The sequence below is a fragment of the Rhinatrema bivittatum genome, chromosome 9 (genome assembly GCF_901001135.1).
Source record: "Rhinatrema bivittatum chromosome 9, aRhiBiv1.1, whole genome shotgun sequence".
NCBI lineage: Eukaryota > Metazoa > Chordata > Amphibia > Gymnophiona > Rhinatrematidae > Rhinatrema > Rhinatrema bivittatum.
This window is the reverse complement of record NC_042623.1, coordinates 107,206,329-107,231,940: the sequence shown is the minus strand read 5'-3', so window position 1 is coordinate 107,231,940 and position 25,612 is coordinate 107,206,329. Positions and strand designations below refer to the sequence as shown.

At 43.9% G+C, this 25,612-nt stretch overlaps 1 protein-coding gene across 2 annotated transcripts in view; it reads left to right on the top strand.

Moving 5' to 3' along the window:
• GXYLT1 (glucoside xylosyltransferase 1) overlaps window positions 1–25,612 on the top strand; it is a 145,387-nt gene that overhangs the window by 78,482 nt on the left and 41,293 nt on the right. For both annotated transcript variants that reach the window (XM_029615449.1, XM_029615450.1), the window contains one exon: window positions 22,069–22,320. In XM_029615449.1, the coding sequence (XP_029471309.1) occupies window positions 22,069–22,320 (252 nt within the window). The remainder of the gene's footprint in view (window positions 1–22,068; window positions 22,321–25,612) is intronic.

Here is a 25,612-nt window from a genome sequence, read left to right as displayed (position 1 = left end):
AGGAAAGTGTCCATGTTTTCCCATATCTGGACGACTGGCTCATCAGGAGTCAATCTCAGCAAGGAGCTCTCACTTCTCTGACTTGAACAATTACCCTACTTCACTCCATGGGTTTTCTCATCAATTATCAAAAATCCCATCTTACTCCAGCTCACCTGCTTCAATTCATAGGAGCAGAATTGAACACCAATCTAGCAAAGGCCATTCTACCCGTAGATCGGGCAAGGACACTTACTCTACTAGCACGATCCATTTACTTACAGAAACAAACGACAGCTCATCAGTTTCTCACTTTACTAGTCCATATGGCCTCCACAGTTCATGTCACTCCTATGGCACGGCTCGCCATGAGAGTTACTCAATGGACTTTAAGATCACAATGGATCCAGGCCATTCAACCACTACATTATCCAATTCAAGTGACCCACCAACTAAGATCATCTCTACTTTGGTGGACAAACATGGACAACTTGCGCAAAGGCCTACCCTTTCAGCAACCAGTCCCACAGATAACATTAACTACAGATGCATCCACCTTGGGTTGGGGAGCTCACATAGACAATCTCCAAACACAAGGGACTTGTACAACACTCGAAGCAACATTTCAAATAAATTTCCTAGAGCTTCGAGCTATACGTTATGCGCCACATGCGTTCAAGGACTGCCTTTCACACAAGACTGTTCTGATCCAAACGGACAACACAGTAGCTATGTGGTACATCAACAAACAGGGAGGTACGGGCTCGTATCTCCTTTGTCAAGAAGCTGCACAGATTTGAGCCTGGGCCCTAACACACTCAATGTTTCTCCGGGCCACTTATCTGGCAGGCACTCAAAATGTACTAGCGGATCGCCTCAGTCATCAATTCCAACCACACGAATGGTCCCTGGATCCCTCAGTAGCGACCAGGATCTTTCAGCATTGGGGTCAACCGACAATAGACCTCTTTGCTTCACATCTGAATTACAAAGTGGACATATTCTCTTCTCTACACAAACAGAAGAAACAGCCAGCCAAGGACGCCTTTGCTCGTCCTTGGAACTCGGGCCTACTATACGCGTATCCTCCAATACCGCTCATAACCAAAACTCTAGTGAAACTTCAACAGGACAAGGGGTCCATGATACTCATAGCCCCATATTGGCCTCGACAAGTATGGTTTCCCACACTTCTAGACTTCTCGATCAGGGATCCAATTCGTCTGGGAGTAGCTCCCACTCTCATAACTCAGGATCAGGGTCGGTTGCGCCATCCCAACCTTCAATCCCTATCCCTGACAGCATGGATGTTGAAAGCTTGATCTTACAGCCACTCAATCTTTCCACCAATGTATCTCAAGTGCTTCTAGCTTCACGTAAACCTTCCACATGTAAGAACTATTCTTTAAAATGGAAATGGTTTACTTTGTGGTGTAAGCAGAAAAAAATTGACCCTTTTGCTTGCCCCACTATTTCTCTACTAGAGTACTTATACCACCTTTCAGACTCTGGTCTCCAGACTTCGTCCGTAAGGGTACATTTAAGTGCAATGTCAGCCTACCATAACAAGGTAGGAGATGCACCTATTTCCACTTACAAATATGCCTGATATACTGCCCACCATGCCTACTCAAATTTAGATGCGTTAAACCTCTCATAGACCTACTGACCTCTTGTCAGTAGGTCTATGAGAGGTTTAACGCATCTAAATTTGAGAGGTTTAACGCATCTAAATTTGAGTAGGCATGGTGGGCAGTATATCAGGCATATTTGTAAGTTCGTAGTTTCAAAGAGGGCAATTTCATGGTTTCTTGGTGGTGGTGTGGGTATTAGTTTACATTTGAATTTTTTTTTCAATTATTAGCATTAGGACCCCCCCCCCCCCCTTTTTATTTATTATGGGGATTGAAAAAACATCATAGTTCCTGTGTGCTATTTGATTCTTTAAGATTGTGTCTGAATGTTTTAACCACGATTCGGTGATTGCAATAAAGTTTGGTTTTGTGCCTAGAGTAGATCTGTAATGATTGGGGATTTTTTAGTGATGGATTGTGCGTTAACTAAAAGGAAGGCTAGCATTAATAAATTATTTGACAAAGGATTGGTTGGGATTTAGGTCCTTTTTACTAGTATGAGGTTACTAGGCTTTGTATGTTTTTTTTATGTTTATGTGTCTATTTCTATGTGCTATAGTGTAATTATCTCCATATTTACCTTTGTTTAGGCAGGTTGTGATCATGTGTACTACCGGTTCTTGTCTTTCATTGTCTATCCATGGTTGTCCAATCTGGGTTTATCTGTTCGTCTTATGTCCACTGGCTTCTCAGTGGTGGACGTCAGCAGCATCAGCCGAAGGGGAGGGGCTCAGGGCTTGCTTCCGGGACCGTCAGCGGGGGACGCAGCATCTGTGAAAAAAAGAAGAGAGGGAAAGACAAAAAGAGAAGCAAAGTCACAGCAGACTTAGTTAAGGTCTCAGGGTCTTCGGGGAGGCAGCGGCAGGGTAACCATACACTAGTAGTAGTACCCTCAGAGAGGGGCTCCACCTACAATGGTGGAGGAAGTAAGTTCAATTTCCTAGGGAGAGGACCCTGTTGTATATAATATTTTCCCTTTAGTTCCTTGTATACTGTATGACAATAGACTTAAGGACCTAAGCATGTTTACGCTATCGTAAAGGGGAGATATGATAGACATTCAAATATATAATGCACAAGAACCAAACATTTGAGGCTCCAAGGAAGTAGACTGAGGAGTAGCATCAGAAAAAATGTCTTCACAAAAACGGTAATGGATATGGGGAATGGCTTTCTAAGGGAGAGGTAGTGGAAGCAAGACCAGTAATATAATTCAAGAAACAATAGGATAAGCACAGGGGATCCCTATTTGTGAAGAAATGAAGGGAAAACCAGAGATCTGGGGTGTTTGTTATGTACCAGGAGCCTTATGGTCTTTATTTGCTGTCATATTGTAGGTTTCTAAGTTTATTTACACTTGTCATGCACATACAAAGTACTTTAGCAACCTCCCGACCTTAAATGTGTATAGTATTATATTTCTGTATTGATAAGCAGGCACAAATTAACCATTACACATGGTGACATCATGCGACGGCACCAACACGGACCAATATCTGAGTTCAGTAAAGACTTTTCTGTGCACACTGATTCGTAAGTCCCGTTCTTTGTCCGAGCTACTACACAGATGTGTTCTATTGTTTCTCAAAATGTTTTTACTTTTTGTGGCCTAGTGCGTCTGTCTCGTTGCTTTATAATAGAGATTTAAGAAGTAAGATGTTCAAGAGCACAGAGAAGACCAAGGCCAAGAACGTTATGGTAAGTGGCTTTGAGGTCTGTGGGCACCAGATATCCATCACAGAAAACATATTCTGTCTACTCTCACTGTTTGGGCCCGGGCCACAGCTCCAACTGCTGCAGCTGTTTGATGTCCCCTCAGGCACATCAGCACCATATTTGGAAGATGGAGGCCTTAAGGTTGGCGCTGCTGGATATGAGCTCCAAACCTTAGTGAGAGACTGAACAGTAGATCCACTCCTTATTTAGGAACGGTGGCAAATTTCCCCCTCTTCAATCCCATAAGCACAGGAATTTTTCCATCCTCCCACCCATGTCGTTAACCTCTGGATCTGCTTTGGATCGGGGTTGAGTGTAGCACAGCGGTCTGTGGCAATGGAGTTGCCAAGAAGAGTGACTAAATGGCACTGGTGACCCACCTTGTAGCTGTTCCCACATGTAGCTGCAGAAGAGATCACTGCCATCAGTACAAGGCTCTTCAGGAGCAGGGCCCTCCACGACACCAAGGCTGGACTTGGTCTCATTGGATAAGGTGTTGTCATCTTTCGTGATGCATCGGAGTCATGGCAATCCTATCTGTTTTATCTGAATCTGAGGCCAACCAGGGCACTGTCCATGTCCTTGGTATGGAACTCTTGTTCTAAGGTACAGCAGATCATGATGCTATCAGTGGTGTTGGAGCAGATTGCTTTGGCTTGTGTGTATATATAAGAGTTTCACAGTGATTGTTGTGGTGTGGAAGGAACTTCCAGACCCATTGGTGTTGATCAATGGGGGAGTTGATGAAGCCAGTGCAGATCACCTTGGTGCTGGCCTACCACCCCTGCAACAGCAAATACTGTCATGGTGTCAGTTTCCTCTTCAACTGTACTGGCAGCCCTGTCAAGGATGAGCTGATCTGCATTTCTGAAAAGAATGAACTCTGGCTCACAGGGTCCTTCAAACTCAAATGGCTTGCAAAGTCTGAACAAATTGCTAGTTATGGTGAGGTTCAAGATGAATTCTTTCCAGACAGTTCTTCCTTTCATTCAGCCAAAGTATTGGCTGTGTGCTTTGGATCCTAGTTATTTATGCACAAATTCCTATTTATCCTGCCCATTAGAAGTTCATGGTGAAAGATGTTTACTACCAACACAAGGTATTCCCTTTTGGCTTCTTGTTGGCCCTGAGGATGTTCACAAAACATCTCTCAGTAGTGGCAGCACAACTTCATCAACAGAGAATCTGTGTATTCTCATATCTGGATAATTGGTGATTGATACATCTCCATCAGTAATTCTGGAGTCCCTCAAACTCAATTTGGCATTTCCAGTTCCTGGGCTTTCTGGTAAACTTTGCCATGTCAAACCTGGTTCCAGCTCAAAAAATTCAGTTCATGTGAACTTGGATAAACTCGCTTTAGGAAAAGGCCTTTCTCCCTGTCGAAAGGGCTACATTGTTGGTGAGCCTAGTAAGGGCCTTATTTCAGTAAGAGTGGTCCAGGTCTATCTTAGCCATATGGTGGCTGTAGTACACGTGGTACCCTTGACTCGTCTGCACCTATGAGACCTTCAGTGGGGTCCACAAAGCCAGTGAAATCATCTCTATTTTCCATTATGCCACCAAATATCCATGACCTCTAGGATGAGAACATCACTTCAGAGATGGAGGAAGCTGTAAATTCTATAAGTAGGTCTCTCACTATGCTTCTCACTGCATCAAGTGACTCTTGATACCTCTACTGAGGAGTAGGAAGCATACCTGTGCAAGGTGAACCCAAGGACTGTGGTCCCCAGTAGGCAGTCACCTGCAAATCAACCACTTAGCTGCAGCCATTTGCTGTACTCTGAGGGCTTTCTTTCATCTCCTCTCGGGAAAGAATCTTAATCCAGAAGGATATTCAAGTAGCTATGTTCTACATAAAGAGGGAGGTAGGATCTTATGCCTTTTTGCCAAGACTGTCCAGAAGGGCCTTCAAGACAAGGCAAACACAATCCTTATAGCACCAGCTTGGTCTTGATGTGTGGTATTCATAACTTGCTCTTCAATTTAGTCTCTGGTTCCATTGGAGATACTTCAGATTCTCATCACTTAGGTTCAAATGGCAGAGTTTGAAACTCTTCTATCATCACTAGCCATCATGACTGGGTGAGCGTGCAGTAAGTCTCATCCTTTTGTCTTCCAAAGGAGTTGGAGGATGTACTGATTTTGACTAGAAAGCCTTAGAGACTATAGTTTCAAGTTGAAGAGGTTCTCAACTCTGTGTGGGGCCAACTGTCTGTATTCCTTCTGTATCTATTTTTCCTCTCATCCTTAGGCTTTCACATCTCTTCGATCAAAGTTCATCTCAGTGCCATTGTGGCATATCGCTAGCAGGTGGAAGGTGGTTCTGATTTCTCTCCATCATTTGACATTCCAGACCTCTAGTCAGTAAACTTCCAATATTTTGAGACCTCAGTATTGTCATAGCTTAGTTTATGAAACCTTTTTCAAACCTCTTCAGTCAGTGAACTTTAAGTTTCTCACCTGGAAAGTATTGTTTCTCATGCCCATCAGTTCAGCGTGAAGAGTGAATTAACTACAGATGCTGATTTCATATTCACTATAACTGCAGTTTTTTTCACAAGAAGGTGGTTCTATGAACCCATCCCATGTTCCTTGCAAAAGTATCTGCATTCCATATTAAGCTATATTGATTTCTACATTCTTTCCAAGATCTCATGTGCATATAAAGGAGAAGGGGCTTTTCACTCCTTTTGACTGTAAGAGAAACCTGGTGTATTACCTAAAGAGAAATCAACTTTACCATCAAGCTTCTTAACTATTCATGTCCTTTGATCCCAATGGATTAGGAAGGGCAGTAGTCAAACTGTCCCAGTTGGCTAGTAGACTGTATCATGCACTTTTATGGGCTAGCTGGCTTACAGATTACTCTGTCAAAACTCTTCAAGTGACAGCCATGGTGACATCTCAGGGCCAGTTCAGTCATTGCAGCCTTTCTACACAAGCTTGAAAGTTCCTCTGTTTCCCTACTTGAATGACTGGCTGGTCAAGAGCAAATCTAAAGCAACAGTGGACAAATTTATATAAGAATATCATCCTGGTGTTTCAGTGGATAGGATTTGTCATAAATTACTCCAAATCCAAACTAAGCTTAACATCTAATCAGAATTCATGGTGGCTTTAAGATATTTCATCTTGGTTTATCTCCCCGTCAATAATGCCATTAATATAGTGGCTACAACAGACGGTGTAATTCTGAATCAAACATCAGCTTGGTCCATGTTGGGCCTTATGGTTTCCACAGATTTACTTCCATGGCATATTTCTATATGATCAAATCAAATAAATGTTCAAATGTAAAGCCATGGGCTTTCACTTTCAAAATCTACAAAGACAATGTGATAGCCCTTTTATCTATTTGCAATGCTTAAAAATAAGAGTATAATTATTAATAGTAGAAAGAAATATATGTCAAAGAAACTAGGAAAATAGGCCAGCAAATGCCATCCAGTTCCAACATTCTTCAGTCCAAAAACTTCATTTTTTTAATTGTGCAAAACTAGCCTCTAAATGGTTATATTCAACTCTAAAGTGCAAATTTTTCAAAAAATGTAAACATACTTTTATATTTATTTTATTTTGTATATAATTTGATTTTATTCATATGATAACTATTTACTTTGTATATCACCTAGGGCAATATTTCCTTGTGCAATCATTCAATACAAAAACATTTGATGTGGCCAGCATTTCACCATGTAGGCTGCGTCAGGGATATCCTCTACAAAACAAAATAGATACTTAAATTATTCTCTGCTCAAATTCTAATAAAAATGTCAGTGACATGTCTTCTGTTGTTTCCTGTATGGAAAAACATAAGAACATAAGAAAATGCCATACTGGGTCAGACCAAGGGTCCATCAAGCCCAGCATCCTGTTTCCAACAGTGGCCAATCCAGGTCATAAGAACCTGGCAAGTACCCAAAAACTAAGTCTATTCCATGTAACTATTGCTAATGGCAGTGGCTATTCTCTAAGGGGCGGATTTTCAGAGCCCTGCTCGCGTAAATCCGCCCAAAACCGGGCGGATTTACGCGAGCAGGGCCCTGCGCGCCGGGAAGCCTATTTTACATAGGCCTCCCGGCGCGCGCAGAGCCCCGGGACTCGCGTAAGTCCCGGGGTTCTCCGAGGGGGGCGTGTCGGGGGCGGGCCCGGTCGTCGCGGCGTTTCGGGGGCGTGTCGGCAGCGTTTTGGGGGCGGGTACGGGGGCGTGGCTACGGCCCGGGTGGTCCGGGGGCGTGGCCGCGCCCTCCGTACCTGCCCCCAGGTCGCGGCCCGGCGCGCAGGAGGCCCGCTGGCGCGCGGGGATTTACGCCTCCCTCCGGGAGGCGTAAATCCCCCGACAAAGGTAAGGGGGGGGTTTAGACAGGGCCGGGCGGGTGGGGAAGGTGAGGGGAGGGCAAAGGAAAGTTCCCTCCGAGGCCGCTCCGATTTCGGAGCGGCCTTGGAGGGAACGGGGGTAGGCTGCGCGGCTCGGCGCGCGCCAGCTATACAAAATCCATAGCCTTGCGCGCGCCGATCCAGGTTTTTAGCAGATACGCGCGGCTCCGCGCGTATCTACTAAAATCCAGCGTACTTTTGTTTGCGCCTGGTGCGCAAACAAAAGTAGGCTATTCGCGCGCCTTTTAAAATCCGCCCCTATGTGAACTTAATAGCAGGTAATGGACTTCTCCTCCAAGAACTTATCCAATCCTTTTTTAAACACAGCTATACTAACTGCACGAACCACATTCTCTGGCAACAAATTCCAGAGTTTAATTGTACGTTGAGTAAAAAAGAACTTTCTCCGATTAGTTTTAAATGGGCCCCATGCTAACTTCATGGAGTGTCCCCTAGTCTTTCTACTATCCGAAAGAGTAAATAACCGATTCACATCTACCCGTTCTAGACCTCTCATGATTTTAAACACCTCTATCATATCCCCCCTCAGTCGTCTCTTCTCCAAGCTGAAAAGTCCTAACCTCTTTAGTCTTTCCTCATAGGGGAGTTGTTCCATTCCCCTTATCATTTTAGTAGCCCTTCTCTGTACCTTCTTCATCGCAATTATATCTTTTTTGAGATGCGGCGACCAGAATTGTACACAGTATTCAAGGTGCGGTCTCACCATGGAGCGATACAGAGGCATTATGACATTTTCCGTTTTATTCATCATTCCTTTTCTAATAATTCCCAACATTCTGTTTGCTTTTTTGACTGCCGCAGCACACTGAACCGACGATTTCAATGTGTTATCCACTATGACACCTAGATCTCTTTCTTGGGTTGTAGCACCTAATGTGGAACCCAACATTGTGTAATTATAGCATGGGTTATTTTTCCCTATATGCATCACCTTGCACTTATCCACATTAAATTTCATCTGCCATTTGGATGCCCAGTTTTCCAGTCTCACAAGGTCTTCCTGCAATTTATCACAATCTGCTTGTGATTTAACTACTCTGAACAATTTTGTGTCATCTGCAAATTTGATTATTTCACTCGTCGTATTTCTTTCCAGATCATTTATAAATATATTGAACAGTAAGGGTCCCAATACAGATCCCTGAGGCACTCCACTGTCCACTCCCTTCCATTGAGAAAATTGCCCATTCAATCCTACTCTCTGTTTCCTGTCTTTTAGCCAGTTTGCAATCCACGAAAGGACATCGCCACCTATCCCATGACTTTTTACTTTTCCTAGAAGCCTCTCATGAGGAACTTTGTCAAACGCCTTCTGAAAATCCAAGTATACTATATCTACCGGTTCACCTTTATCCACATGTTTATTAACTCCTTCAAAAAAGTGAAGCAGATTTGTGAGGCAAGACTTGCCCTGGGTAAAGCCATGCTGACTTTGTTCCATTAAACCATGTCTTTCTATATGTTCTGTGATTTTGATGTTTAGAACACTTTCCACTATTTTTCCTGGCACTGAAGTCAGGCTAACCGGTCTGTAACCAATTTGGTTAGCTTCCCTAATTTCTCTTAGCATTTCACTGACCATCTCACCATCTTGACCAGGTGGACGGTAGTATACCCCTATCACTGTAGTCTTCCCTGACACACAAGGGATTTCTGCCCATAAAGATTCAATTTTGTATTTAGTCTCATGCAGGATGTTTATCCTGTTGGACTCTATGCCATCCCGGACATAAAGCGCCACACCTCCTCCCGACTGCTCCTCTCTGTCATTGCGATATAATTTGTACCCTGGTATAGCACTGTCCCATTGGTTATCCTCTTTCCACCATGTGTCTGAGATGCCAATTAAGTCTATGTCATCATTTACTGCTAAACCTCAAAAATAGCACCCAATTCTTCTGGGGTATTTGGAAAAATGACAATCTAATATATAAACAAACCCCCAGTGTATTTTAATTTTTTTGCCAAATATTGAAAATAATTCTTTGCTCACAATCAAGTCTTAAATTTACATATTATTTAAAAGGTAAACCGCAAAGTGTCATGAGACCCTTGCACGTTACCCAATGATTCAACGACAAAAATTTTTAGAAAGGTAGAGGAAGGGTTTCATATATAGATTTCTCAGCCCAGCATAAGGTCTGTTAGATTTTCAAGTATAATCATCAACCAAACCTCCTCCACCTATGGGTTTTTTTTAGAAATTCTGTGCAAACCCTAGTGAAAACTGCAACACAATTTTTTTTATCCCTTAAAACCAATTTTTCTTAAATATTATTTGTAAAATACTGAAGCCTCTTTCAATATGATTTCAAAGTCCCGACTTATCTGACGATGTTGATCCACCCGACGTAGCTACGTTTCTGGTTCGCGCTGGAACCTTTCTTCAGGGGATATGTTCTTTTTAAAATAGTCAGGTATACCGCGTTAGCTGAAAATCATCTGTCAAGGCCAAAGTTTTCCAGACGCCATACAGCGCTCTTTCTGTCAAGGCAAAGGTTTTCCGGACGCCATACAGCGCTCTTGCTCTCTGCCTGGGGGTTTGTTTATATATTAGATTATCATTTACTGCTATACATTCTAATTCTCCCATCTTACTTCTTAGACTTCTGGCATTAGCATACAAACATTTCAAAGTTTGTTTTTTGTTTGTATTTTTATTCTGCTTTTTAATTGATAGGGATAAGTTAGAATTTTTTAGCTCAGGTGAGTTTTTAGTTACAGGCACTTGGACTACTTTTCTAATTATTGGAACCTCACTGTCGGGATGCCCTAATTCTAATGCATCATTAGTATCCTTTAAAGATACATCTCTCCGAACCATGCGCTGCTGTTTTAAAATACTTATGTGCTGATGAAAGTCTAATAAAGATTTCAATGATATCAAACTTACTGTTATCTTTCAAAGAGTGCACATAATAAAATGGCGAAGTGCTTTTATAAAGAGCAATTGAGTGAGTTCACCAATCCCAATGTAATAACCAAATTTTTAAGTGCTTGGTTCTTCAGAGTTGCTGTCAACCAATGGGAATCTTTCTACGAAATTCCCCCATAGAGACCCTTATTCAACTGCATTCATTCAATCTCAGTCTACCAGAGTTTCTCATAGTTATTCAACTAAGTTGGCTCTTTAAACATTTCAGCCAGTGGGGTCATTTTAAGTCACAAAAAGATACCATTCTATTGCAAAATTCGATCCCAGTGGCTCCACAGTATTGAGATAGAAAATCCATTTTTGTTCCAAATGCCTGAACCAACCTTCTTTGTCACCCCTTCTAATATTTCCTTTAATGTGATCAATGATTCCAAATCTTTAAAGATTCAAGAGTGCTGTTTTTCAAGAAAATGTAAAACAATTGGTTCTTCCATACATTTACAGTTCAAACAACTTTTACGTTCAAGTGCTCTGCTTCTGAAAGTTCTTTTCGTTTTCACAGAGACTCCATCTTGGTAGCTCACCCATTCTAATTTGACTCTGGGTTTACACTTCTAAATCCCACCCCACTAAATTGTCTTTAGAAGATGCTTCCAACTTAGCCTGGGGAGCGCACTTGAAAGGCCTTTGCACGTAGGCCCCTGATCTCTCGATAAGCAGAGGTTTTACATCAATCTATTGCAAATGTGGGCTTTTCTGAACAATCTAAAGATGCTCAAGAATCAGGTTGCCAACAAAATTTGTCTAACTCCAAACAGGTGGATATGTTGTACCTAAAGAAGAATGAACAACCTTCATTTTCATATGTTTGGAAAGTGTCAAGGTGGGCAATTGGTCCATCTCCTCAGGGTCAACTCAAACAACAACATAGCAGAATGAGACAACATCCTGGTGAACTCTGTCAACTGTTGAAATCTCAAAAGTAGTCCCTGTATCAGGATGTGGCAAACAAAATTTTTTCCTTATGTGGGGCACGTCCAAAGAATAAGTCATCACACCAGGAGCTCAGAAGCAATTTAATAGCAGACACCTTCTCCCTACAAACGTCTGTGTGCATAGCCTCCTGTACTTCTGGTGGTCAAAATCATAATAGAATTCAAAAAGGATCAGGTTACCATGACCCTTGTAACTCCTTTTTTGACAAAGAGAAATTTGATTTCCATTTCTTTTGGGATTTGTCCATGAGGAAACCAAATTGGGAACTTCCCCAGCTCTGATTACATAGAGCCAGGGAGCATTGCTCCACCTAATCATCCAGTCTCTGGTCATTACACCTTGGATATAAAGGGAAACATACGTTCCCTTGGTTTTTCAAAAAGTGTATAAAATTCTTCTGTCTTCTAGAAATCTTAGGGATTTAAATGGAGGAGTTTGCCATCTGGTCTGATAGTAAGGCCCTAGATCATTCTGTTATCCCACACATAAACTACTTGAATATCTTCCATATCTTTTCAGAGTTTGGCTTAAAAATACAATTCTATTAGGGTTTACCTCTGTACAAGTCACATTTGTCATCAACATGTAGAAGAAAACCCCATTTCTATATGGCCTTTAGTTGTTAGATTTGTATGGGGCTTGTTTTAATTGAAGCTTACCATGAACACATCTATAGTGTCATGAGACATTGTGATTTTCTCCTAACTGATGAAAGCACTCTTTGAACTTTGAGACATTTGTGAGCTCATATACCTGACCTACAGGTCGATACTCTAAGGCCGCGGTAGAAAGAGTGCAGCAATGCCGGGCGCACCCTCGTTCCCCGCACGCACAGTTCTCTTCACATACCGCTCGATACTCTATGTAAATTACTAGCAAATGCAAGCCGCGTCTGCGAAGCGTTAGGCGAAGGTTAGGCCCGCGCAACCCATTTTACTGTATAGGCGCTTAATACAGCGCCTATACAGTATCCTGGGTGCGCTGGTACCTGTCATTTCAAATGTCATTTCAAATGACATTTGAAATGACAGGCACCAGGAAGTGGATGGTTCCCCCCCTCCCGAAGCAAGGCGCAGGGCGAAAATTAAAACAAAAGGGAACAAAGTGTTATATATATATATATATATATATATATATATATATATATATATATACAAGCCGTTAAGCCCGCTAAAACGGGCTACATTACATTTTTTTTTCAGTCCATTTTCTAACACAGCACCCTTCTACACTTTTTCTCCCTCTCTCCCCTTCCCCTCGTTCACTCCTCCCCTTTCCTCCACTCAGTCTTACTCACCCTCTGTCTCCCACTGCCTCCTTCCCCTCACTCTCACCTCCCTCCCCTTCTCTCAGTCACTCCCACCTCTCTCCCCTTCCCTCAGTCACTCCCCACCCTCTCTCAATCCCATCCCCTCCCCCTCAGCCCTCCTCCACTCCCTTTTTCTCTGCTCCACAACTTCTTACCCTTCCACTTACTCACATCCCTGTCTCTCACCTCTCCCTCTCCCCCTTCCACTTACTCACATTCCTGTCTCTCACCTCTCCCTCATTCTCCCTCTCCCCTCACTCTTCCCCACCCCCTACCTCCCTCCCACACACTCACCCACTCCTCCCTCCCTCTCACTCAGTCCCTCCCCCTCCCACACTCTCACTCAGTCCCTCCCTCTCACTCAGTCCCTCCCTCCCTCCCACTCAGTCCTCCCCCTCACTCAGTCACTCCCTCCCTCCCACTCAGTCCCTCCCTCTCACTCAGTCACTCCCTCCCCCCTCCCTTGCTACTGGCCGCCGCTCGCTGCCACCCGCCGCCGCTGCCACTCGACGCTGCCATATTTTTTTTTTCTGACGCTGGCTGAGACCGACGTGCTCGCCCGCACATGCGCGGTAGAGCTGGTCTCTACCGCGCATTTGCGGCATGTCGGTCAACCTTCATTTATTAGGTTGATATAGATATAGATATATATACCGTATTTTTCGCTCCATAAGACGCACCTGACCATAAGACGCACCTAGGATTCAGAGGGGGAAAATTAAAAAAAAAAAAAAAAAAATTGTGCTAAACCGGCTCTGCGTCTGGGCGTCTTATGGAGCAAATTAGGGGAGTGCATAGCTTTTTTTTTTTCTCCCCATTTTGTTTTCGGGTCTGGGGAGGGCCATTTCGGTCCACTCCCCAGATCAGAAAACTTTTCTTTCTCTGGGAACCCCCAAACCCCCCACCCCATCCCAACCCTTTAAATTAACAACCTCCACCCCCCTGACCCCCCAAGACCTGCCGAATTAATTTCCTGTAACCCCCCACCCTCCTGACCCCCCCAAGACCTGCCGAATTAATTTCCTGCAACCCCCCACCCTCCTGACCCCCCCAAGACCTGCCAAACGTCCCTGGTGGTCCAGCGGGGGTCCAGGAGCGATCCGGGAACGATCTCCTGGGCGTGAGCCGTCGGCTGCCAGTAAACAAAATGGCGCCGACGGCCCTATGCCCTCACTATGTCACTGAGACCGACCAATAGCAGCGGTCGGTCTCAGTGACATAGTGTGGGCATAGGGCCGTCGGCTGCCAGTAAACAAAATGGCGCCGACGGCCCTATGCCCTCACTATGTCACTGAGACCGACCAATAGCAGCGGTTGGTCTCAGTGACATAGTGAAGGGCATAGGGCCGTCGGCGCCATTTTGTTTACTGGCAGCCGACGGCCCACACCCAGGAGATCATTCCCGGACCCCCGCTGGACCACCAGGGACGTTTGTCAGGTCTTGGGGGGGTCAGGAGGGTGGGGGGTTGTAGGAAATTAAGTCGGCAGGTCTTGGGGGAGTCGGGGGGGGGGGGGTTTGTTAGGTTTTTTTTTTATATTCGCTCCATAAGACGCACATACATTTTCCCCCCACCTTTGGGGGAAAAAAAGTGCGTCTTATGGAGCGAAAAATACGGTAGATATATAGATATATAGATATATATATATATATACCTTGTCACTTTCCGATCCAGGCGGGAGCGGGTGGGTGTGCGCCCGTTTGATCCAGGCGGCGGCGGGAGCCGGCAGGCGCGCGTTTGATCCAAGCGACGGAAGCGGGCGGGTGGGCGCGCGTTTGATCCAGGCGGCGGCGGGAGCCGGCGGGCATGCATTCATCCAGGCGGAGGGAGCCGGCAGCGAAAGCGGCCTCCGGCAGCCCCTGCAGTCACATGCCGTGACGTCAAGCATCGTGACGTCACGCCTTGAGCGCCCTGACGCCCTAAAACACTGGGAAACCTGCCTCTCAGCTATAAACTCTCTACTCACTAACCTTCACCTCGCCCTCAACACTAACAAAACGGAACTCCTCTTCATTTCCAATCACACCACACCGAAAACCTCCCTGGCTAATGATCCCTTATTTAAATCTGTCTCAGCGCAACAGTCTGTAAGAGATCTTGGAGTCATCCTAGACCAACAGCTAAATCTGAAGAAATATGTCAGCTCCATCCTCAAAGAGGGTTTCTTTAAACTAAATGTTCTAAAAAAACTAAAACCCTTATTACACCCCCACGACCTCTGCACTGTCATACAAGCCACCCTCTCCTCCAAACTGGACTACTGCAACTCCCTCCTACTAGGGCTCCCCTACTCGACCATCAAACCACTCCAAATGCTCCAAAATGCCATTGCCAGAATCATCACAAACACCCGCAAAGCCGACCATATCACCCCCATCCTTAAAGATTTACACTGGCTACCCATCCCCTCTCGTATTCTCTACAAAACCCTCACCATCGTCCACAAAGCCGTATACTCCCACAACTCAAACTGGCTTGAGCTCCCCTTCAGCCTTTCTCACCCTAATCGACCTACCAGAACAAACTATAAGGGAACTCTTCAGGTGCCTCCTCTCAAAATAGCACAACTCTCCAATACCAGGGATCGTGCCCTCTCCATTGCCGGCCCTACACGCTGGAACTCTTTGCCCACAGCTCTCCTCCTTGAACCATGCCTCTTTAAATTCAAAAAGAAACTAAAAACCTGGCTATTTAGACAGGCCTATCCGGACTAACCCCATTGTTCACTTCTATCTGTAATACCAGCCAATGATCCCTGTTTTTGAACTATTGTACATAACACCAGCTACCTCCAGCAGCCAGACGTTATCATATTCTTGTTCATATTTATACTTTTGATATTAATGACAGTATATTATTTGTCACTATACGAACATTTATTATTACTATTATTACCTTACGTTGTTAATGACTATTCTGCAGTTTAAACCTTCCTTCTCCTCTCTATCCTTTCATCCCCTACCCCCCGCCCTTGTTTGATGTATTTCTTTTCCTTTCTCTAGTTACAATGTGAACCGGCATGATGTACCCACTAATGCCGGTATAAAAAAGTTTATTTATAAATAAATAAATAAATAAAATGGGTTACAAAAGAGATAATCGGAGCGCGCGTCACAGTATCTGAGGGGAATAGCTAATTCGTTCATTAAATAGCTAATTCGTTCATTTACATATCATATACATGCTGCATGTGGAAAAGGTTACGGGTTGGTTTCAAGAAGCGCTAAGGATGCGTGAAACTGGAGACTGTATCGCAGGATCGCCTTACGCGTCCCAATTGTGCTCCCACAGCGAGTTAATCTCCAACCGCACCTTACAGTATCGAGCTGCTAGAAAGTTGCATTTTTGGTAGCAGTCACTTCACCCTACTGAATCATTCCTCTAGTGACTATCTATCTTATACTATATTTTATCACAATAGGAGGGTGTTCTGCACATAGCTAAAGTATGTTGATTTATTTTATTTATTTAAAATCTTATAGTTCGCATTATACAGAAAATACTTTTCTAAGTGGATAATCTTCACCTTGTATAATTAATCAACAATTCAGATATAAAACAACAAGACAAAATAATAGTTGATTAAAATGCTAATAAAAACAAATCAGTTAAAATCCTAATAATTTAGAAATAATCCCTAACTAAAAGCTAAGGGAAAATATAAAATTTCTATTGCTTTATAAAGACTCTATAATCCAACAGTGCCCTCAAAGATTTCAAAGTGAATTCATTCGGAGAACCCACTATCCAAAAAACATAAGTTTTGTAGAGTCTCTTGAAGGTGAACAGACAGCAGTAGGAACAACTATTAAATGTCGTCCTTGAAACCTCAGTGGGTAAGTAGGAAAATACTTTATTATTTTCTCTGAGGGCAAGCAGGATGGCAGTCCGCACACAATTGTGACATAATTGGATGGAGCCCGGCATGGAAAACTTCTAGAAAAACTTTGATAGAACTTTGAGCCTTTCTGAACATGCCCGGCATGCCATTATACCATGTATCCACACAGGGTCCCATCTGTTTATGGGTTGTTTTTTTTTACCTGCAGAGCTTCATGGTCGCGGGTAATTGAGTCTCTATTTTTTGCATTTTTTTCACTTGTTTCTAGCGAGTTCCTGTCATTGATGTGGGTTTCCTTGATCTTTATCCCCTTAGTCTCATAGCCAGGTTTTTTGCCATTTTTGATGGGTTTTTTTCTTTCGCTGATATCCCTGGAGTAGCGGTGCCCTTGGTGCCCACCGGTCATTGCTGGTCGCTGCCATCAAATTCTATTTGTCATCCCTTTTATTTTGTGCTATGTCCTTGTCCAGTTTCAAGCCTTGCCCCCGGTGCTCGAGAACCATGTCTATCATTGATCCCCCATGATCAATGTTTCCCATACTGGAGGCATTGCACAATGTCCAGGGTTGCAGCAAATATGCCAAAATGACCCCACAAAGGATGTAAAATCCAGCTTGAGAAGATGGAGCGACTCTTCGGGTCAGAGAAGGCCGGTCCATCAGCATCGTGGAGCCATTGAGCCACATTGATGGGCATCGAGGCATTGACATCAAGGGAGTTCTACTTCCACTATTTCTTTATCCGCAAGAAGTTAGGATTGAGACTCATCCTGGATTTATGAAGACTAAACAAGATCCTGTTATGAGACTACAAAATGAATTCCTTCCACATCATCTTGCCTTTCATTCAAGCGAGAGACTAGATTTGCCCCCTGGATCTGAAAGATGGGTATGCTCATATACCCATCCATCATTCCCTTTAGAAATTTGTCTCACTGCCAATACAAAGTTCTCCCTTTCAGGCTGTTTGCCCATGAATGTCTTCACGAAATGCCTGGTGGGTAGCGGTGGTGTTTTTTCCTTACCTGGATGATTGGCTAGTGACAGGGCCTTCCCACTCAGTTTTTGTTTGTTTGTTTATTTATTTATTTATTTATTTATTTATTTAAGTTTATTACTAGGCATTGTACATAATTAACATTTATAGTTCTTACATATAAACACACACAATACAATCAAACAGTAAATGACATCAAGACTAAAATAAAATTCATACACATGTATTAAATCATAATGCCAGTATGTTACAAGAACACCTGATCCTACTGGGAACAACTATAAACAACTGCATTGGGTACTCAGATTAAAAAAAAAAAAGTTGTTGGATTCCCTGCATAAGATGACCTAGCTCTTCCAGTTGAATCTGTTTTCTACCCAAAGAATCAAGTTCATCAGGGCATGGAAAGACTCCTTTAAGGAGAAAGCATTTCCCCCCGTAGAGCAGTCATTCTGCCTTTGAGCCTTGATCCAGAACCTACTACAGCAGAATCAAGTCCCAGCCCAAGAAGTTCCGGTTATCCTGGGTCACATGGCTGCAGCGCTTCATGGTGTTTCCATATCCCGTCTCAACATGTGGATTCTTCAGTTGGGCCCCCACGCCCTGTGGGACCAGTTGCTTCAGCTCTAGTTATTCCCAGAGAGGGTCACCTTGGATATGAAGGGGGGTCTCTCTAGTTATGACTAGACTCACTGATGGGGGGGCTCTTGTTCAGCTTTTACCTCATCAAGTAACTCTTGTAATGGATGCATATACCAGGGATGAGGGGCACGTATAGGCTGCTTCTGAACCCAAGGAATCTGGCTGTCAAGAGAACTTCTGTTTATTTCAGATCCATCTCCTACGATCAATCTATGTATTGATTTTTTTCACATCTTCTTTGGGAAAAGAGAATTCTGATCCAAACCAACCACCAAATTGCAGTGTCCTACGTGAACAAACAAAAAGGGGGCACAGGTTATGGGCTTGTAGCCACGAGCCTTCCTAAGAGCTTCCTTCCTTCTGCAAATCCCCTCAGCAGAGTGTTTCGTCCCCATGAGTGGTCTCTAGACCAAACGATTGTAGACAGTTTGTTCAATCTCTGGGATCACCTGTTAACCTTGTTCGCATCAGAGGACAATAGGAAGTTTAAAAAAACAAAAAAAACCTTTGCTCCATTCTTCAAAGCAAGTTCAGATCTATTCTAGATACTTTTATGCTTAAGTGAAATGAGGTCTACTGTGTGTTTTTCCACCACTTTGTTGTGGCGAGAACAATGCAGAAGGCACTCAAGGACTTGGGTGTACCTGGTCCTCATTGGACCAGTATGGCTCAGACAAGTGTGATTCTCTTTCTCTTACCTCATCTTACCTGGGTTCTGATCCAGCTTTGCTAACTCAAGAGGAGGGTCATATATGTCATCTGAATCACAGCATGGATGTTGAGCACTCACTTTTCTCTTCACTGTCGCTGTCTACTAGGAAGTTGAGGATACTGTGATTTTGGCCAGGAAGCCTTCAACTTGAAGAGCTTACATTTTAAATGGAAAAGATTTTCATCTTGGTGTTGAGCAAGCTCTCTGGACCTGTTTGCCCTGCGCACCAAAGGAGTTGCTCCAGTACTTATTCTCCTTCTCCTCTTTGACCGATGACATACTGAGATCCAAAGTGCACCTCCATGCTGTTGTGGCTTACGAGGTTCAAGCAGATGGCAAACTGATCTCCATATATCCTTTAGTGTTGAAGTTCATGAAAGGCTTGTAGCATATGAGGCCATGGGTGCAATGGGATTTCAATGTTTTGGCACAGCTAATGAAACCTCTTTTCAAACTCTTAAGATAGGCTTCCTTAAAGTTCCTCATCTGGAAAGTAGTGTTCATAGTCACTATTTTGTTGACTAGAAGAGTCTGTGAGCTTCAAGCATTGGTTCATTATTCACCATACCTGCATTTTTTCACAACAGTGTGGTGCTTTACACCCACCTCAAATTTCTATGAAAAGTAGTTTTGACTTTTCATCTGAATCAACCATTGTTTTGCCCATGCTCTTTCCAAAATTTCATGTACACAAAGGGGAGAAGTCTTTCCGTTCACTGGACTATTAAAGGGCCTTGGCCAGTTCTCTGAACAGAACTTGACCACATTGTCGGGCTTCTCAACGTTTCTTCTCTTACGATTCTAATGGAGTTGCACGTGGTTCAGCTGGCTAGCAGACTCTGTCACACATTGCTATGCTCTAGCTGGCCTCCAGATCACAGACTTTCAAGGCGCATCAAGTGAGAGCCATGGCTACCTCAGTGGTTCATCTGTGAGCCGTGCCTATCAAAGTCATTAGCAAAGCTGCAGATTATTCACACTTTCATATCCCATTAATGTCTAGACAATCTATCAAAAATTGACTATCTTTTGGGTAAGCAGTGTTTTGCAGCCTGTTCACCCAGTAGTCTGTTCTCCTTGCTGGTATCCTGGTTGCTTTTTCAGCTAGTGCTCCATTGTAGCCCTCAGCTTGGGACTCCCCACATCATGGCTGATTCAGCCCTGCTTGTCATCAGAGAAAACAAATGTGCTTATTGTAAACGGGGTTCTTTGAAGATAGAATGAATTAACCATGCTTAATAACCACCTGCTTCACTGGAGAGTCGACTGCCTAGCTAAAGCTAAGATTTGCAATCAGTTAAGAGGCTCACAAAGTAGTGTGTGCATGGAAACACATGCTCAGTAAAGCAAAAGCTCTATGAGCTAGGAGAGAAGGGTCCGTTTTGTATCATCTAATGACGTCACCATGCGATATGGCTAATTCATCCTGATGTTTATGGAGAACCACATTTATGGTAAGTAAACTTGCTTTTTCTTAGATTGGTGAACAGTTGTCTTCATAAAATAAATACTTGGTCTTAGGAGCTGTCAGGTGAGGAGTATTAAAGTTACATAGGCAAGTCTTGTAAGTACAGAACTATACCCTGTAAACTTAGTTCACATACATACATATAAAATTCAATCTGAGGTAAGAGATCTAGGGTGTATGCTAGATTCTGAGCTTAAAATGAAATCTTCTGTGAAGGCTATCCTAAAAGACGGTTTTCACAAATTAAGAGTGTTAAGGAGATTAAAACCACTATTGCACTCAAATGATTTCCGGATTGTAGTCCAGGCATTAATTCTACCCAAGTTAGATTATTGTAATGCCCTATGGTTGGGTTTGCCCTCATCGACTATCCGTCCGCTGCAATTGTTGCAGAATGCCGCTGCACGGCTAATATCTGACACAAAAAAATTTGATCATGTTTCCCCAGTTCTGATGGGTTTACATTGGTTGCCGGTTCAGTTCCGTATACAATACAAGTGCCTAACTTTAATACATAAAGCAATATATGGCACAAATTCGGAATGGCTGAATGCCTCCTTACGTATCCATGTCCCATCACGAAATTTGAGGTCCCTTGGGCAGGCCTTGTTGACCATTCCATCGCCCAAGCTGGCTCACCTTAGTTCAGTGAGAGAGAGGTCCTTATCTTTAGCAGGGCCAAAAATGTGGAATTCCTTACCCGCTGAGATTCGGACAGAGGAGGACATTAACAGCTTTAGGAAGCAGATAAAAACCTGGCTATTCGAACAGGCTTTTAGCCTGAATAGTTGACCCAGTTTTCCATAGTAGTACAGAGACACTAGGAGAGGAGGGAGAGGAGAGTCTAAGAGGGAAGGAGGGGAGATGGGTGGGTGGAGGGGAGGAGGGTAGATGGATGGGTGGAGGGAAGGGGGGTACCTGGGAAGATGTGGCAGAATTGTTGGGATTTGAAAGGGTTTAGTTTAATATATTTTTAGTCAGCTAGCTTTTGGTTTTAATGTATTTTAGTCATGTACCATGTTTTGTTTTTAGTATATATGTGTTTGAAGGTTGCTACTGCAACTTCAATCAATGTAAACCGCCTTGAAATGAACTTGAAAGCCGGTATATAAGATTGAATGAATAAATAAATAAATACAGTACTTTACCCATACATGACTGCATAGGAGGACAAAACTTACTGAAGTATATCAGAAAAAATATCGAAGAAATGGCATCTAGTTGGTGGTGGTGTGTGGCATGATAATATAGAAAGGGGAAGAAAGATTTTGGACCTTACTAGCCATTTTCTTGATTCTACCTTAGAAGCAGTAGTCTGGTCATTCTTACATGTCTCAATAAGGTACAGAAAGTCCTGCTTACAGTAGATTTTAATTTTTCCTATGAACTTTTTACCACAATATAATGTATTTGCTAGGAAGCAAGCAAATTAAATATATAATGTATAAAAGATAGGATCAATTAAGTTTTTTGATTTATACTTTTTTCTCTTGTCAGTTAATTCTTAAAGATGTGGATTCTCTATTATACGTGGATACAGACATTCTTTTCTTGCGACCCGTGGATGACATATGGGCTTTTTTGAAAAAATTTAATTCCACTCATATTGCTGCAATGGCTCCGGAACATGAGGAACCTCGTATTGGATGGTACAATCGCTTTGCTCGACACCCATATTATGGAAAAACTGGAATCAATTCTGGAGTGATGTTAATGAATATGACCCGTATGAGGAGAAAGTTTTTTAAGGTATATGTGCATGAATTTGTTTATGTCCTTCTGCTATCTTATTCTTTTTATGTGGCCACCTTATATTTGTTTAAATTGTGATGAGCTTTTTTCCTACAAGGTTCTCACAACACTGCAAGGTGACTCTAACTTAAGTGAAATGTATCTAAGTTTCAATTTGCATAACCTATGGAATAGATAATTAATATATATAACACCAAAAACTCTATTATGTTTTTATGGAAGTTGTGAACCCTGGGCCGAGGTGAGAGATGTCTCCGCCCACAGGGAGGAGCCCCGTGGGCCTCACAGTCAGTGGGCTTGGACTCAGCGACGTAGAACACAGCTGTGAGAGAGACTTTATTAGGGAAAAAAAAGATAATGCATAACCCGAGGAGCGGGAAATGCAATAAACACAGTTCTTGAGCAAATAAAGTAGTCAAGATGAGAAGATCCGGTAGTGGCCCGCAGTGCGGGGTACACCAGGAGACTCCTGCAGGCTGTTATGACTATGGCTGCTGTGCAGCCTCCTCCACCACCAGAGGCCCCTCATAAGCATGCTGTCTTAGCTGGCCCAGTCTGTCCTACCTGTCTGCTCCATGTCCAGAACTCCCTATTTAACCCTGCCTAGCCCATGCCTCAGTGCTTCGGCCGAGTTCCCTTGGGCTCCCTGCTCTAGCCTCCTGTTACTTTCTGTGCGCCTCTGGGCTTCTCGCTACCTGTCTTGCTTCGTGGCCTTGGCCCCTGCTCTTCTTGCCCTGTAGCCTTCTGCCTTGCCTGCTTCGTTGTTCCCCTCAGTTCCTGATTCCTTACCTGTTGCAGTCTTATTTCCCCCTGCTTCCTTGCCTTGCTGCCTTCGGGCTTTTGTGTTTTATGTTCAGTGTAAATCTTGTCTTGGTTTGTCTAGCCCAGTCATTGTCTGTCCTGTTCTCCCTGGTTCTCTCTTTCCAACTCACGCTTACCTGCACGCTATCCTGATTCCACCCATACCCACACTCAGTTCCTGTGTTCAGACCACGCTTACCTGCACTCACATCCATGCGTACCCCCAAGCTGTTCCAGTATTTCCCAAAGTTCACCCTTACTCCCACGCACCTTGTTCCAGAGACTCCTTCCAGCCAGCACCCAGCTCCAGAGACTCTTTCCAGCCTGCATCAGAGACTCCTCTCCAGCCAGTACCAGAGATTCTGCTGTGACTCCTATTCTCCCTGTCCTGAGTCACCCCTGCAGGTGGTGTTCACCACACCTGGCTATCGCCCAACCATAAAACAGGCTGATGGAAATACCTCTTAGTGCAGATCTGGTAGTGGCCCGGGGTATGCAGAGGAAACTGCGCTATAGATGCCAAGGAAGCAGAGGTCTGAGGCACAGGAATCAGGCAGAGGATCTTGTGTAGACGTAGAGATGTCCTGTAGCACAGGATGAGTAGAGATGGTATGCTGAAGAGTGGTAGTGGCCCGAGGCACAAGGTACACCGTGGAGGCTTCAGCAATGTAGAAGGAAATAGGAGAAGTGGTATCCTGTAGCTTAGGATAGATAGAGTTGATATGCTGAAGAACGGTGGTGGCCCGGAGTACACCGTGAAGACCTCAGCAAAATTGCAGAAACTGAAGAAGGTACGCACACAGGGAAGTTCCAGTAGAGATACCAGAGGATCGGGTCCGGATAAGTCCAAGGCAGGAAGGCCCTCTGAGGAGAGGATAGTAAAGACGCGGAAAGGCCCCCATGGAGCGGATACCCGGAGCATCCAATGCCACAAGGAGATTCTGGAACTGAAGATCTCAAAGCGGAGCAGAATTAAACAAGAAGGAAGTCCTTGCTAACTCACCGAATGAGGAGTGGAAGGGAGTTTAAATAGCCCTGCAAGTCTGATGTCATCAAGAGGGTTGGCCCAGGGTTCCCACCCTGAGCCCCTTTAAATTCTTCCCCGATGGCACACGCACTAAGGGAAGCCACGGGACGGAGTCCAGAAACGGCGGCGGCATTCCTTCTGCGAGTTGAGGCCTCCTGCCCGCAGGCAGGCAGCCGAAGAGGGGCGGCGCACTGTGGATGGATCCGGCCACCCGCAGTGGAAAGGGCCGTCAGCTGGAGAGCAGGTGAGCGCGGTCGGTCGCGGTGCTCGTGGCTGACCGGCATAACACACTCAAAGTCTCTAGGCATGCACTGAATCAGTAGGGGTAAGAAACAGAAGAATGGGCTAGAAGTCAGGGAATGAGTGACAGGGAAGGAGCAGGGGCTGTGGAGGGGATGAGTGCACAGGAAGAAGATAATAGGATGAGTACAAAAATAGTAGAAATAGGGGACTAGGGAATAGATGAAAGACAAAGGAAAATAGGATGCTGGAAAAGGAGTGAGTGATGAGAATGGGAGGGCTAGTGGGGGTTGGGTTGGAGATGGAAGACTAGTAGGCAGGTGAGAGTTGCCTCAATAACTATCATACATGATCCAATTTGAATTAATGACTGGAAAGGGGACAATAAGTAAATCTGTAGCTCTATCACTAAACTTTCAAAAGGAAGACTTTTGATAAAATGAAGATATTTAGAAAAAAATTGAAAGGTGCAGCTACAAAGGTTGAGTGTATAACTGGCGTGAACATTGTTTAATAATACATCTTAGAAGCGCAGTCCAGATGTATTCCATGCTTGAAGAAAGGCCAAATTCCTTGCAGCTTGGTTAAAAGGTGAAGTGATAGAGGCTGTTTTAGCCTTCAATAATTGGAAGGAGGATCCATCTGAAGAAAATAGGAAAAAGCATAAGCATTAACAAGTCAAATGTTAAACACTGATATGACAGGCTAAGAGAGAATTTGAAAAGAAGTTGGCCATAGAGGCAAAAACTCAACAAAAAACTTTTAAAAATATATCCAAAACAGGAAGCCTGTGAGAGAGTTGGTTGGATTGTTAGATGATTGTAGGGTTAAAGGGACACTTAGGGAAGATAAGGCCATTGTGGAAAGACTAAATGAATTCTTAGCTTCGGTGTTTACTAATGAAGATGTTGGGGAGATAACCCATTCTGGGGATGGTTTTCAAGGGTGATGATTCAGATGAAATGAACCAAATTGAAGTGAACATGGAAGATGTTGTAGGCCAGATTGACAAACTAAAGCAGAGCTTTCCAAAGTGTGTGTTGTGACACTTTAGTGTGTTGCCTGCAGTGTGCCGGTATGTCGCTCAAGCCAGGTGCACGTGACGGGGCGGAGCAAGGAGAGGTCAGGGGGAGCCAATGAGGCTGCCGGTGGACCTCATCCCACTGGTGGCTGAGTAGTGAAATATTGCTGTGCTGTGCTGGAGACACACAGCAGGAAGAT